Genomic DNA, 13,919 nt, shown 5'->3' on the forward strand with positions numbered 1-13,919 from the left:
GAAGAGATGCCGGATGGAAACGAGTTGGTCTCCTCGCCTCTGCCAGCTCCGCGATGGAGACTTGTCCAAGCCCAGCTGTGCCTTCCCTGCAGCTGGAGCCCCTCGCTCCTACCGTGCCCCTGTTGAACATTAACTGCATCCCTGCCTGCGTGGGGAGAGGGTCCAGCTGACAGCAGTGACAAAGAGCTGGCAGGGCTGAAAGATTCAATTTAACTTGCTTTCTCCTCCCCCCCGCTTCCATATGCGAGAGGGGACAGCACCGTTCCTGCTTTTGAAACGTGCGGTGCAAAGGAGCACTGGTGTCCTCATTTTCCTTCCTCCCTATTGATGTATCATTGCCAGGATGAAAAAGGACGTCTCAAGAGCTTTTGAAAAAATGGGTGACTACTCAAGACATTTTATAAAGGAGGAAGAATGGGAGAGAAAATAGGACTCGGTAGGGGGTAGAAGGAGCCTGAATGTGTGCCTTGTCTGTCTTTTCTTTCGCTTGAAACCTGGAGCTGTTGTTCCTATTTCAGTTCAAACTGTCACCTTTAGTTCATGATGGCTTTACTGCCCTTGCTCCTGAACCTCAACAGATTGGGGCTTATTTACCTATTCACACTCCGCTGTGGAACCTCATTAATAGGCTTATTAGCCACACCATTCACGTGCAGGAGGGCTCACAGAAAAGATCCCAGCCACTTTGAGAGGAGGAGGAAAAAACTGTAAAGAGATTATGCTCTCATTCAGCAGCCTAACTGCTGTGAAAGGCTCCCTGGGCCCACTGAGATCTCTTGAAGCCTAAATATGATGACAGAATTGATCCCCGACCCCTCCCTTTTAATTCCAAACATGCTTCTGCTTTTCTCAGGTTGAGGAGTTGGGCTGTTGTGGGCCACTTTAGGAGAATGTGGCTATTGATAGACTGCTATCTTTTCATCCTGAAAAAGAATAAATTCTGACAAGTGCTTCCAGACATTGGGAATAGGTGTTCTGATTTGTCATTTTTAGTGGAATGCTTCCTTTTCTTTCAGAGTATGCAAAGATATCGATGAATGGGGAGAGGTATTGCAGCTTCCTGTGTCAGACAATAATTTATGTGAGAATGCGCTAACAATGTTTTCAATGGGCGATGGACATGCCCGGAGCTGGGAAAATTGGATCTTGACTGTGACATCTCAGCTTCTCAATTAGAACATTCAGATGTCTGTTGCTTTAGGAACAGGAAAAAAAAAAAAAAATTAAACCTGTGTTTCTAATCAATTACAAATTTGTCTGCCATCTCTCATAAAGCCAGCATTACCGCCAGTGATGGTGGGAAAGTACTTTCTGGGAGGTCAGTACATATTCTCAGAAAACTTGTTTTCGAGTTTTCAGTGTCTGGAAGTATGTAAACAGAGAGTTACACTACACTGTGCATAGTCCTTGAAAGTCCCCTTGATCAATATTGCACACGACACACAAAATGTATAGTAGGACTATGCTTAAATAAAGTAACATTAAATTGATCAACACTGATTTAATTTGAGGCAACCACCACTTATTGATTTTGTTGTCAAGCTGATTCTACAAAGCAAGCATTACACGGACTGCCTATTAGCAACCTTTTAGTTAATGGTATCTAAAGCAAATGTTTTATTAAGCAAGTATCAGGTTAAGTTACACTGAATTTTGAATACCAATATTCTGCAGTTTTCAATCTGTGTGTCCAGGCAAATGATGTTTGCACAACTATTTGACAACTTTCCTGTTAGGGCACCACACACGCAATTATTAAAGGTGTCAGATGAATTCACAAGGGAGTTGAAATCAGGCTCCGAACTAAAAGACTCCTAAACTGCGGGTGATTTTCTGAGCGGACGTTATCCAAACTTCTGGAGAGGTTCTCAGGGAATGCTGTTGTGCTGGTAGCGCATTTGTCTGAGCATTTAGGTGCCTCTGCAGGATTCTTCCCCCGCCAGCCCCGTGCCCGCTGTGGGATGCGCTTCCCCGCTCCCCTGGTAACGCAGCGGGGGGACTCCTGCTCCTCACTCGCCCCCTCTTTGACGCTGCTTCTTAGTTGCAACATCCACGCTTCGGTTCTGCTGAACCGTCCCCGCCGGGGAAGCAGCCCCGATCCCCGGCTGGAGCGGCGGCTGAGCGCAGCCCTTCCGCGGGAGCGGAGCCGGGGGCGCAGCGCGGCGCACCGGGCCGGGCGGGGGAACGGGCTCCGCACCGCGGCCGCCGCGATTGGCAGAGCCGAGCAGCGCCGTCCAGGAAACGGCTCGGGTTGCAGCAGGGGGAGTGACCAGGGGAGGGAGGAAGGGAGCCGGAGGAGTGCGGCGAGAAAGAGAGGGGAAGGGGGGAGAGACGGAAAAAAAAAAAAAAAACCAACCAACAAAACCAAAAACCACCCACCCACCCGAGGGGGGTTGTCGGCTTGACAAAGCTGCGGCGGGTCGGGGAGGGCGGCTGGATGGAGCGGAGCGGGACCCGCGGCGCTGTGCTCGGCGATGCCCGCCCGGGGGAGGAGGCTGCTGGCGCCGGGCACGGCGGGCTCGTCCCTCTGAGGCGGTAGCGCTGCAGCCGAGCGAGGGGACGGGACGGGACGCCGGGCCGGCTCCTGCCTCGTCTCGCCTCCCTCCTGCCTCCCCCAGCCGCGTCCCGCGGGGGATGCGCCCCGCTGCGCCGCTGCGGGTTTGCCAGCCGGCCCCGCCGGGGCTGCCTGCGGAGTGACCGCGGCCGCCGGGGAGTTTCGCCCCGTCTCAGGGAGCCGCTGCTCGGCACCGCGCCTGTTGCGGGGGAACCCACCCTTTCGGCGGAGCTTTCTCGCTGCAGGTAATGGCACCGCGCTGGGCTGGCCGGGGAAGCGGGGCGGAGGGGAAGGTTCGAGCCGGTTGCAAGGTGGCGAAGGGCTGGAAATCCCGGCGCTTTCCCGGTGCCCGCTGCAGCGCTCCGGGTGCGGGGCCTCGCACCTGGTGCTCGCCGGCACCGGGGCGGGTTGTGCCGGTGCGGGGCTCGGGCAGCCCCCGGCGCCGGGATGCGGCGGGGCGGCTCGGGGGCTCCGTTCCCCCGCTGCTCCCCGACGGGGCTGCGGGTCGGACTTTGTGCCTCTGCGGTGCGGGGGGGATGCCCGAGCAGGACCGCTGCGTCCGCGCCGGTTCCCCCACGGGTGTGTTTGGGGACGGTTTCCAGCGGTGACAGCAAGGCGGTCAGCGGGGGATGAGAAAGGGGAGCTCAGCCTTGGGGAGCATCCCCCCAGGCTTCGGTACCGCTGGCTGGAGGGGCCGGCACCCCCTGGACAGGCCGCCCGGAGCAAGAGGGACCGGGACGTCCTTCCCCGCCGTGCCCGGGGGAACGGGGCCGGCGGTTCAGTACCGCCCCTGTCTGAGATAAGGGAGGAAAAAAAAGGAAAAAAAAAAAGAGAAAACCTCAATGAAATATATATTTAAATGCAAAACGGCCCGTTCAAACAGGGACCCATTATGCGTTTGGTGTGAAACGCTATCAACATTTAAAACTTCATTGTCTCCTTTGTACCAAATCCCTGTAAATCTTCCACTAGCCTTTACTCATTTTCATCTGAAAAGCCTGTTTGGGCTGAATAGACAGCAATCAGCAGCCTCTGGACTTCTCTCTCTCTCAGGAATGTCAATTAAAATGCAGATTTCCCCCCCTCCCGATCTCTTAGTGGCGAAAGACTTGAGAAAAACAGGATAGTCCTGGAAAGCAAATGAAAGAAGTTCAGACAATGAAAAAGTACTGAAGCTGCCAGCCGGTTCCCATTAGTTCTCCAGAATTAATGTTTAGTAGCTGAGATGCTCAGATTTGCTTGGAGATTGAACTATGATAAAGAGTTGTGTTAGCTTTGTATGTGTGTGTATATACACATTTAGAGACGCATATGTATTCGTGTGTGTGTATGTGTATACAAAGCTGTTAGCGTTAAAGCTTCGTGTACCTGGATTTTTCTGATGAAGCTACTGGGCTTTTAGGGTGCTTCAGATTTCTTTGTGGAGGAAAGATCCATATTTCATTCAGATTATGCTATTCCCTGCCTAATAGAGAAAGATGCTGAAGAGTTATACAATGAGCAATGTATTGATCTGGTTAACATGCTCTACAAATTGTACTCTCCCTGGGGAGTGATAAACATCTTATAAACAACAATGGAAGTAGATTAAAAAGAACACTGAGCATTGGATTTAATTAATGCCACTGCTGAACAAGTACTACTTGTTTGTGTGTGTGTGTATGTTTAAACTGGAGTACAGCTTGGAGGAATTTGGTTGGGCTCCCAAACCAGTCTGCTTTCCCATGCTTGTCAGTTTGGCAAAGAAATTTGGGCAGGTATGTGACGAGGTGAAAATTGACTTGATGAGCGAGTGGCAAGGAGAGCCATCAATCACTGGAGGCTGACAACTCCTCCCCAAAGTGTAGGCTGAGAAGAGAGACAGAGTTCCCTTTCAAGGGGAAAAATAAACACTACGTGTGGCTTTCACTGAGTCTGAGACTCCAGGAGGGATTATGGTATTGTAGTCAGGAAGCCAGAATTGTGGAGGCCAAAAAGCATGCTGGGGCTGTGTTCCAAACATTGAGATAGAGGTACATAATTATCCAGCGCAGGAGGTCTTTCCAGAGACTCGTCCCCCAGCAACTGTGGCGATTAAACTATGAGAAGAATTTGGTTTCGCTTCATCTTTGTTAGACTCCGCTTCTTTCGGGAAGGGGCAATCCTCGAACCCTGGTCGCTGTCACGGTGGTGAAAAGTGGTTTGGCTCCATGGATGGGTCCAGAGCTCTGATTTTTGCTTTGCTACGCCTTCGCAAGCCACGGTTTTGAATTGTGGATGAAGAGTCCTTTCGTTCTGCTGGCAGATGTTCAGGTGCAGAAGCTGGCAAAACTCTTCAGGTGAGAAGATGTGTAGTCAAGTAGCCTTGTGCTGCACTTCAGAACGTGGGATGAGGGTAGGAACCACAAATGTGCTTTCAATGGCATTTCATGTGGCCTGAAAATCTGAAATGGCTGAAATGTAAGTGGAATTGATGCTGTTAAAAAAGGCTCTGGAATATATGCAAGCATTCCGGTATGCTTTCTTTTTGCAAAATGATGATTACATTTCGCATTTATATACATAGCTTTTAATCTGAGCTTACAGGATGATTTATGGAAATTAAATTGGCTTTACATCCAGTCTGTTAATTAGCGCTTCTACCTGCTTTACAGCTGCATAAACTGAGCTACAGAGCTGTGGTGAGGCAGGAGGGTGACCTGGGTGGTAGCGGCCAGGAGGGCTTGCTCCAGTTCTTCAAAGACAAGTCGGTCCTGGAGACAGAGCTCTCTTCAGTTCTGCACCTGATCTGCGCTTATTTAAAGAAGTGCTCAGCAAGCTCTTTGCAAATATTTATGCAGTGGTCTGGCGGTGGTTTCACTGGAGATTTAGTGGTAGTTGGCAGCTCATGGTCTGGGATGCCCATGTGATGCTTAAATCTCTAAAGGAGGGACAGGGCTTTGAGCTGATAGCAGCTGAGATGAAAAAGCTTGCCCTGAAGTATCAGGGATTCATGAGAAATACAGTGTAATAATTACTTTCCCCAAGTGCCTTGTTTCATCTAAAATCCATTTCCACTGACTCCAGAAGTTACTGTATATAGTACTCAAGATAAAAGATGCCTCAACAGCGTTTCTGTCCTTAGCACCGTGAACTGGGTTTGTAGGCAGCAGGTAGCAAAAGGCTAATAAAATCTGAATACACTTTTTAATTGTTGGCTCTATAAAAGGAGAATATTTGTCCATGGTTGTGTGTACTGTATGCTGAGGTACTGCACCACATCCAAATGACAGGGAGTTTTGAGAAGTTTGCCTTTATCTCTACACTCTCTGCCTTTTCTTTTTTTTCAAGGGTGAGGGCAGGAGGGAAAAAGAGGTATTATGTTCTTTTTCCCTTCAAGACAAGCGCTCTCTAAGCTTCAGTTGGGTTTCATCACATCTAGATGAATCATTGGCCAGATTAGAACAATTGCTGCCGTTACTCGTTTTATCCATTTACTGAGGTTTACCATCTTTTATTTTTGAAGCGGAAAATCAAGTCTAATTTTCTGGTTGAGCTGTTGAATCACCCTGTGAGGATGCTCTTGTGACCCTCACCTGGCATCTTAGCGTGGTGGCAACAGGCTCCTCTGAAGGGAGTGCCAATTACTTTGGTACCTTTTCTCTCCTCCATCAGCCCTTGCCTGGATGACCGATCAACTCCATCTGTTTAAATTAGTTTTGCTGTGAATAAACTAGATTTTTTTTTTTTCTCTGTCCGAAAAATAGATATCGATAAGCATCGTTGAGAGATTGAGAACAGAAATGTGTGTGCATGTGTGCTGTGCAGTTTAGCACATAGGAATGGAAAAAGATGCTGGGGAGGTCACCTGTGAAAGTACAATCTGTACCACACTTTATACAGATTTTAATTGCCTGTAATGCAGTGTAGCTGACCAGTATTCCTACAGAAATCTAAGTCTTTCACCTGTACAGGACTCTCAGCCTTCAAAATGACACTGAACTGAGGCAGAAGAAGGTACATCCATAGGGGAGCTGGAAGTCCTGAGATCAAAGAAAGTTTTATGGATTATCCAAGTCTAAAGAGTATTTTTCAACAGTTTTTCTTGTGGAAAAGTACTGAATTCTTGCAAATTCAGCTGGCTGCAGAGCTGCCTAGGTGAAGGAATGAAAAACAAGGCAAACTTACATAAACCTTCAAACAATAACAAGAATATGATTTGTATAATTGTGGTAATTTTGAAGCATTACAGGTTATATGTCTGCACATGTGTGCTTTTGGTTTTTTAAAAAACTGTGTATTTTTCTGTCAGTAAAATAGCTCTCTAAATATGTGCTGAGAAGTGATTTTGTGAAAACAAGGAGGACTTGGTTACGCCTCAGGTGATGATGGAAGCTGCTAACAGAAAATGAAAAGTCACTCACTTTTCACATATTCTTGAAGCTGGAAAACTGTTTTTTTTCCCATCCTCCTCCCCCTCTCACCACAGCTCCGTTCAGGGCTTTCCGAAGTTTTTGGGTGTGCTGTTTCAGAAGGTGTCGCTGACAGTTTTCAATCTCTTCCCCACAGCAGCAGCCGTCATTCCAAGGGAGGAGGCATCACCCTGGCGGAAGGCACCGCTTTCTCTCCATGCTTCTCTAGAGGTGCTCAGATGGGATTAAAGTCCACATGGAGATATGGAAATGGACCAGGAATTTACTTTAAAAAGATGGTCAGCTGGGATTCGGGTTGCCTTATCTGCCTGGTGGTGGTCACCATGGCTGGACTTGCCCTGGCTCGACCTTCGTTTAATTTAGTTGTTGAAGATGCCACGCTGGAACCTGAAGGTAAATCACTCTAGAATCCTTAATTCTGCAGAAGCTAATTTTAAAATACCTGAACATCTGAAATAGAAGTCAGCATCTTTATGCGCTTTGGTAAATCTAAGGCAAGTAACAGATGAGCCCTCAAGAGTTATGTTTTTTGACTTTTCTTGCTCACATGTGGGCTGTGTTCGTGCAAGCACGCGTTTATTTAATATTATGCAAGCAAGTGATGTCAGTGATTTCACTTGGGACTGTCATCACGTTGTATAATCGAAGTGTACGGCTGAAAGCTTTCGGGAATGGGTCTTTAAGGAGACCAGTTGCACCGACATACGTGCTGCATGTTGCTGTCTCAAGAAATGAAATGGCCGTATAGCTGCCTGTCTTTGTGATTCCCTTAACCGGAGAAGTTCAGGCAAAAAGAAATCCCAATAGTTTTTAATTGTGTGGCCTGAATGTTTAATTTTGCCAGGCACTCTGCGAAAATGGTGTTGCAGCTTTGTTGGTGTTTGTACTTAGGATGGATTTCCCTGTTGTTAATACCCAAGAAGAGTTGATACTGTCTCTGGATTGCAAGTTCTGGGAGTGTAAATGTTGAGACCTGAATGGCAAGGCTTACACTTTATTACTGTGAAAGCAAAGGCTAATCAAAACCTTTCAATTGGAAGAGGCATTTTGATAAAATCTCCTATTTTGAGCATGCACCTGTTGGTGTGTTCTTCTAGGTTTATCCATTCCTCAAGCTTTGCAAAGTGATTTTCTCCTCTGAAGAGCTAAGGAGGGGCTGCTTTTTTATTGTCGTGAGCTGATTTGATTTAAGAATGATTTTACTGCATTGTGTAGGATCTTTCCTGCTCTCTGAACAGTGTAGGGGGAAAGCAAGGCTTCCTTCGTAAGGTGGTATCTGTCCTTTGGAGGAGTCATTACATCTCTAATAACGCAACTGTCAAACCAATCTGATAGTCCAGAGAGCATTTCTGATCCAACAAGCTTGCTGGAGAGAATTTGGCCTTTACACATTCTACTGCTCATGTCTGCGGATACAGCTTCGTTTTTATTTAATACATTTTCATGCAAAACTTGTTTGTTTCTATCCACTGCCTCTAAAAATAGATGTCACCAACTAACACATTTTTAGAATCCATTCCAAGTACATTTTTATTGATGGCAGGGGATGAACTATTTAGAGACAGCGAACACTCCTCCCTAGCAAACATTCCTGAAAAAATTAACAAAGTATAGCAATATTGTCATCTGTCAGCTATAGAGATCGTTGATAGCAAAGATTTTTGTTTGTTTTCTTTTGAGGGTAACTTGAGATTAAAATAAAAGCCCAACTCTCATCGCCACTTACTGTAGGATTTGTTAATTGCACATCTGGTGCCTTTTTGGCTTTTCAGAGGAATGACAAAACTGTGGATAATTCTGGTTTCCGTACAGCGGTTTGTAGTGAGGTCCTCTAGTTTTGTGGTTAAATCAGAAAGAATGGGACTGCATGATTGGTAATTTTACAGGGAGAAGAGTAATATTTTTTTGAAGGATGCCTGATAATTTTTCAGCTTTTCAGGGAAAGAATAGCATTTATTGTTTTAAAAAGCACAGTTTAAAAATATGTTTCTTCCACAGTGAATATCCAGAGGGTGGAATCTGGGATTTATCAAAGTGCAAATTGTTAAAAAGGATTTAAAACTTCTTCCCTGGGCAGGAATGTTACTGACATGAAACAATTTTAGATGTGAGAACCCGAATCATTACCAGAAAGGAGGAAAAAAACATGCTTTTAAGTTAATGGTATAATAAGAGCTTTTATGTTGCAGAATACAGGGAATTGTGTGGGATTTATATCTGAGATTTGGGAAATAAAACCTCCTTTATGTGCTTCCTTAAACCTCTTTTAAAAAAATACCAACTTTTTACACAATCACCTTCTCTGGGTTCCATCACTGCCACCCACAAACTCTGTCAGCTGAAAACAAAACAAAAAACCCTGCAAAAAAATCTCTTCAGAGACAAAGCAGACTTTTTTTTTTTTTTTTTTTTTTTTTAAATTTAGTAAATGCTAAATGTTTTGGCCACAGCTAATTTGGGGGGTCAGGTGCTCTAATAATGTGAATTTTCGGGAGGGCTGCTGACTGTGCAGTCATTAGAGCGATGACATTTCATACCAGCTGAGAAGGTCGACAGGGCCATGACCTTTGGTGACATGTGTTGATCTGTTCCTTAGTCATCCTTCGTGGACATCCCCTAAATTTTGTCCATTTTTATGTTAGGTGCTTTTGTTGTTACTATTTATTGTCTTAGTGACTCAGAATATTGAAAAAGCTGTATGCTACATTAACGGGAATTGAGATTGTGCCTTTTTGCTGCTTTGATTGTAATAGATAATATATTCTTGTCTCAGATAAAAATAACTTCAGGGACATTTGCAACTCTTTCTTCGGAGTATCTGGTTAAGTATGTACTTCAGCACAAGCAATATTTATCTAATAGTGTGGTTAAATGTGTGGATATGTGCAGAATACATGCAAAATGTTGTCCTGCATCACGGGACTGTACTTTTGGTTATCCACAGTCGGTCTGATCTCCTTGGTAGCACACTGCTCTCGGGTGCTTTTATAAAACACTGGACTCGTTGAGCTCTGAATCTCATCTGTTAGCATTAGATATTCCTCCGGTACATATGAAAGTATTTACTCTGAAGATGGTATCTTGAGCCGTTGTAAATTATAATGTCAATATTGATATCATGGGTGCTCACGAAGGGCTGGATCATGAGTATGGTGATTATTGCTTTCTTCCTTGAACAGTGGTGGTTGAAAACTGAGGCTGTTGAGCAGTGTGATCAGGAACAGGACCTGTAAGAGTGAGTTTGGGGACTGTCAGCTATCGAATTATGTCTTACATCAAGTGTTTACACATGATGTTTTTTACCCTAGGGAGCACAAAGCCTTTCTGCTTTTAAATATTTAGAAATAAGCCTACCCCAGCGTGTATAAAGGAGCCATTCTCTTTCTGCGCACCAAGGCTGTGAAGGCCTTTGATGATAGCCAACATTTCAAAAGGGCTTTGACCGCACACATAGGTTGAAGGGTTACTTTGTGAACTGAATAATTAGTTTAGACATGTATTTGATAAATAGCAAGCTCTCCCTTGACCTTCCCTTGCCCAAGCTGTGTGTTATCGTTCTGCCGGGTAGCTAATTTAGTCTCTTCCCCACATGCAACGCCTTGCTGCTGGCCTTGGAGCACCCACTCGGAGCCCTCGCCTGGTGCAATAGCAATGTGGTCTAGTTCTGTTCATTTAGGTCAGGTTTCAAAGGACTAATTTAAGCTTTCCACAAGGGACGGCCTAATTCTGTGTCCTGTGAAAAACACAGGACAAAATGGGCTTAAATGCACGTTCGGGAGGTTCCCGGGAGCAGCAGTGAAGGAGAGGGACCTCTTTAATGGGTGATATGTGCTGATGGTGGGCTCTGAAGTGAGTAACGAGCCGTCATTTGGGTTTTAACTCAGTCACAGCTATTTGCAGGCACTAAACAACCTGCAAATACAAACACGGTCAGTGAAATACCCAGAGCTTTACCTTTTTGTGACGATGTTGCTTAATATGAGCAATATACCTTCATTTTTGTAAAAACACAGGTGGTACTTAAAGGTTAAGGTCACCCGTGGTCACAGCAGCTGGCCCAGTCCACTTGGAGATCCTTCCATAGCCACCGTGACCTGCCTTGGTCAGGTCTCGTGAGGTGCTTCTCAGGCTTCCAGGGCTGCAGCCTATAGGGGAGGGATGCTGTGGTGGTGGGATGTCCCCTGTCCCATCCTGGGGTGTCCCCATAGGTCCTCTCCATGGTGGTTCCACCCTGCTGAGGGTGCTGGTGGGACCCCACGGCGGTCATCTTCCCTGGGCAGAGGTGGTGGAGAAGCACCTGGATCCAATTTAGTAGGAGAAATAAAGCAAAAAGTTTACTCCAGGTTCCCTTGTTATCTTTTTTTTTTTTTTTAAACAAGAAAAGTGGCTTCACTATCTGCAAATTATTAACAATTCAAACTGATTAGTTAAATATATATATATTTTTTTTAATGGAAGGGCAATTTTCACAGCCCATTATGGAGGAATGTGACATTCCTGCAGCTTTGGCTGAGGGCAGGATGCCCTTTCGGGGATCCGGTTCAGTAAGTTATTTGGCCCAGTACAGGAATTGCTAGCTGAGATTCGGAGGAATTGTACAAGTACGCAGCCAGATTAAATCAGTCTTAATGTGTCCATTCTGCGTTTAAAATCCGCAGTCCTTTAGCAGGGGCTTGGTCTTGAGCTGCAGACTAATTGGGCATGGGTAGGGTTGTTATTTACAGGCGGTGTTGATGAGACACTGGGAGTTGATGTGTCAGCGTGACAACTGTTTTGCAAAGTAGCACAAATAATTGCATGTTTCAGGCTTATCTGCCATGTGATTGCAGCTTTTTGAAGGGGGGAAAATATAAACTTTTAGGAATTTAATTTCTTTAGGTGTTCTTTTTTTGTTTGGTTGGTTGGTTGGTTTTGAGTCAGAAGATTTTCAAACCAAACATCAAACGTCTGACTCCAATGGCTGCATAGTTTTCTAAATTTAAAATAGCTTTTCCTTGGCAAAGAACTTGCAACAAATTTCAGGCTACAGTAACTTTTTTTACAGGCAAGCTACAAACCTTTGAAAGCAGAATTTACAACGAAAATGCTGACGTCTCCAGTGATGCAAGGTTGTGTACACATGAGACGATGGACTGTTGTGGTGTTTTAATGATAACCATAGCATAGGTTATGAGCATATTTCTATATCCAGTTTCCCAGCTTCAGCAGAAATGATCACTTGGCTTTAAACAAATACATTCAAAGATTAGTGTTTTCTTAAAATGAACATTTAGTTTAGGAACAGATGAGGATGCAAGACAAATGCCTATCCCTTTTTCTATCATTAATAGAGAAAAATTCCTTATTGAAACTGTCGGATTTTTATGTGTTAAACATTTTGTGAGTCCTCGAGGTTGAAGCTTTACAGTGAAAGCACAGACTTTTTTCGAAGCAGCGCTCCTTAGCACTATAAATCCTTGTTTTTAAAAGAACCATCACCCACTCAGGCAAGTTACATCTTGTCTGTCTGTAATAGTGCACCTGGTTTAACTAGAAGAGAAAATAGAATTTCAATGTAGTTAAACAAGTTCAAAATTAATGCTGAAAAGGCACCGGGAACCCAAAACACCTCTGAAATGATGAAGAATCTGGAGTTTTGCACCAGTTTTTGCAACCAGGTTTTGGTTCTGTGGTCACAGGCTGGACATGCTGTGCTGGTCCGGTGGGAGCATCATCTGCAGAGTCGGTGAGGACACACTGATTTGTGTTTGTGGTGGCTGTGGGAAACTGCACAAGACTTGATTTGGCTTGGAACCTGCCAGGGTAAAATCATCCTTACAGCAATTTGGGAACAGATTTGACATTCAGACCCTTGAATTTAAGCTCAGCACATCGCGCTGTGTATCTGTAGCATTTTTTCGGGAGGGTTTGGCACAGCGTGCCCCCAAAATCAGAGGTGCCGCCTCTAAGCTGGCTTTTAAACTGATTGAAAGAGAAGTTGGAGTGACTTTGAATACGGGCAAATATTAAATAAAGACCAGATTTGCAGGAGTGCAGCAGCCAACAGCTCCTGTTGTAATTACGAAACGTGTGCTGGGAGCGCCGAGCTGTTCTGGAAGTTTGGTCCTTGGGGTTTCAGTCGGAGTCGGGCGCATCAGCGAAACTGAGTCGGCATTTTCTGCCTGGGGGCAGCGCCTTTCAACGAGGGCAGTTGCAAAATGAGATATTCTGTAAGAGGGGTAAATATTTATGTAGATTTTTTTTTTTTTTTTAAGCTTTAAAAACCAGTTTATAATTTGTTTACTGATTATGTACATCTCCAGGGTATCCTTTCCCATCTCTTCATTATCACTGCTGGATTTTTCTTTTTGGAAGAAAAACCCCTTTTAGGGATTTGCTTTTCCTGGACCTACTTCTGAGCATGAGAGTAGTCATCTACTGGTGTGGAGATGTCTCATGAGCTTCACTTTCTGCTGGTTCAGGTCCTTTTGCTGCTTGTCACCACACAAATGACATTATCCATATCAAAGAGAGGGACAGAATGGCAAACTTAAGTTCTAGCTGAATTCTACTGTGCTGCTGCTTTCGCTTGCCTTGCTATTATTATTGTATTTTTAAGATGACTTTAAGTGAAAGCATTTGGTGAACCTCAGCGAAGCTGAGGAGTTGTGAGATCTGACCTACTTTCCTTCCCCTCCTCACATGCCGTTGCAAGTTGTGTGTAATTATTGCTTTTTCCTCCCCCGCAAAAGAACTGGCTCATCAGTTTGGGACATTAAGTGGTGTCGAGCGGCCTTGCAAAGCGCCTTACGGTAGCAAAGCCACAAGAACCGAGAGGAGGAGAAAATTCCTTTGTATGAAGGAAACCAATTGTACTTGTGAGGGTTTACTGGGAAAGGCAACGTGCTGGGGGACTGGAAGGGAGAGAAGGGAGGATGAGAAGCTGTTTGGGGAGGAGAAAATAATATTTTTGGCTGTAATTTTTCTTTTTTCTC

At 45.2% G+C, this 13,919-nt stretch overlaps 1 protein-coding gene across 6 annotated transcripts in view; it reads left to right on the plus strand.

Moving 5' to 3' along the window:
• Window positions 1–2,371: 2,371 nt before the first annotated feature.
• Window positions 2,372–13,919, plus strand: part of FGFR2 (fibroblast growth factor receptor 2) — an 85,878-nt gene continuing 74,330 nt past the window's right edge. For 4 of the 6 annotated variants that reach the window (XM_065638465.1, XM_065638470.1, XM_065638468.1 and 1 more), the window contains exons 1-2: window positions 4,772–4,872; window positions 7,082–7,338. In XM_065638465.1, the coding sequence (XP_065494537.1) occupies window positions 4,811–4,872; window positions 7,082–7,338 (319 nt within the window). In that variant the 5' untranslated portion in view covers window positions 4,772–4,810. Of the gene's footprint in view, window positions 2,800–4,771; window positions 4,873–7,081; window positions 7,339–13,919 lie in introns of those variants that run through there. The other 2 variants (XM_065638467.1, XM_065638466.1) reach the window with 2 other exon arrangements.

This window comes from Caloenas nicobarica, chromosome 7 (assembly GCF_036013445.1).
Source record: "Caloenas nicobarica isolate bCalNic1 chromosome 7, bCalNic1.hap1, whole genome shotgun sequence".
Classification (NCBI taxonomy): domain Eukaryota; kingdom Metazoa; phylum Chordata; class Aves; order Columbiformes; family Columbidae; genus Caloenas; species Caloenas nicobarica.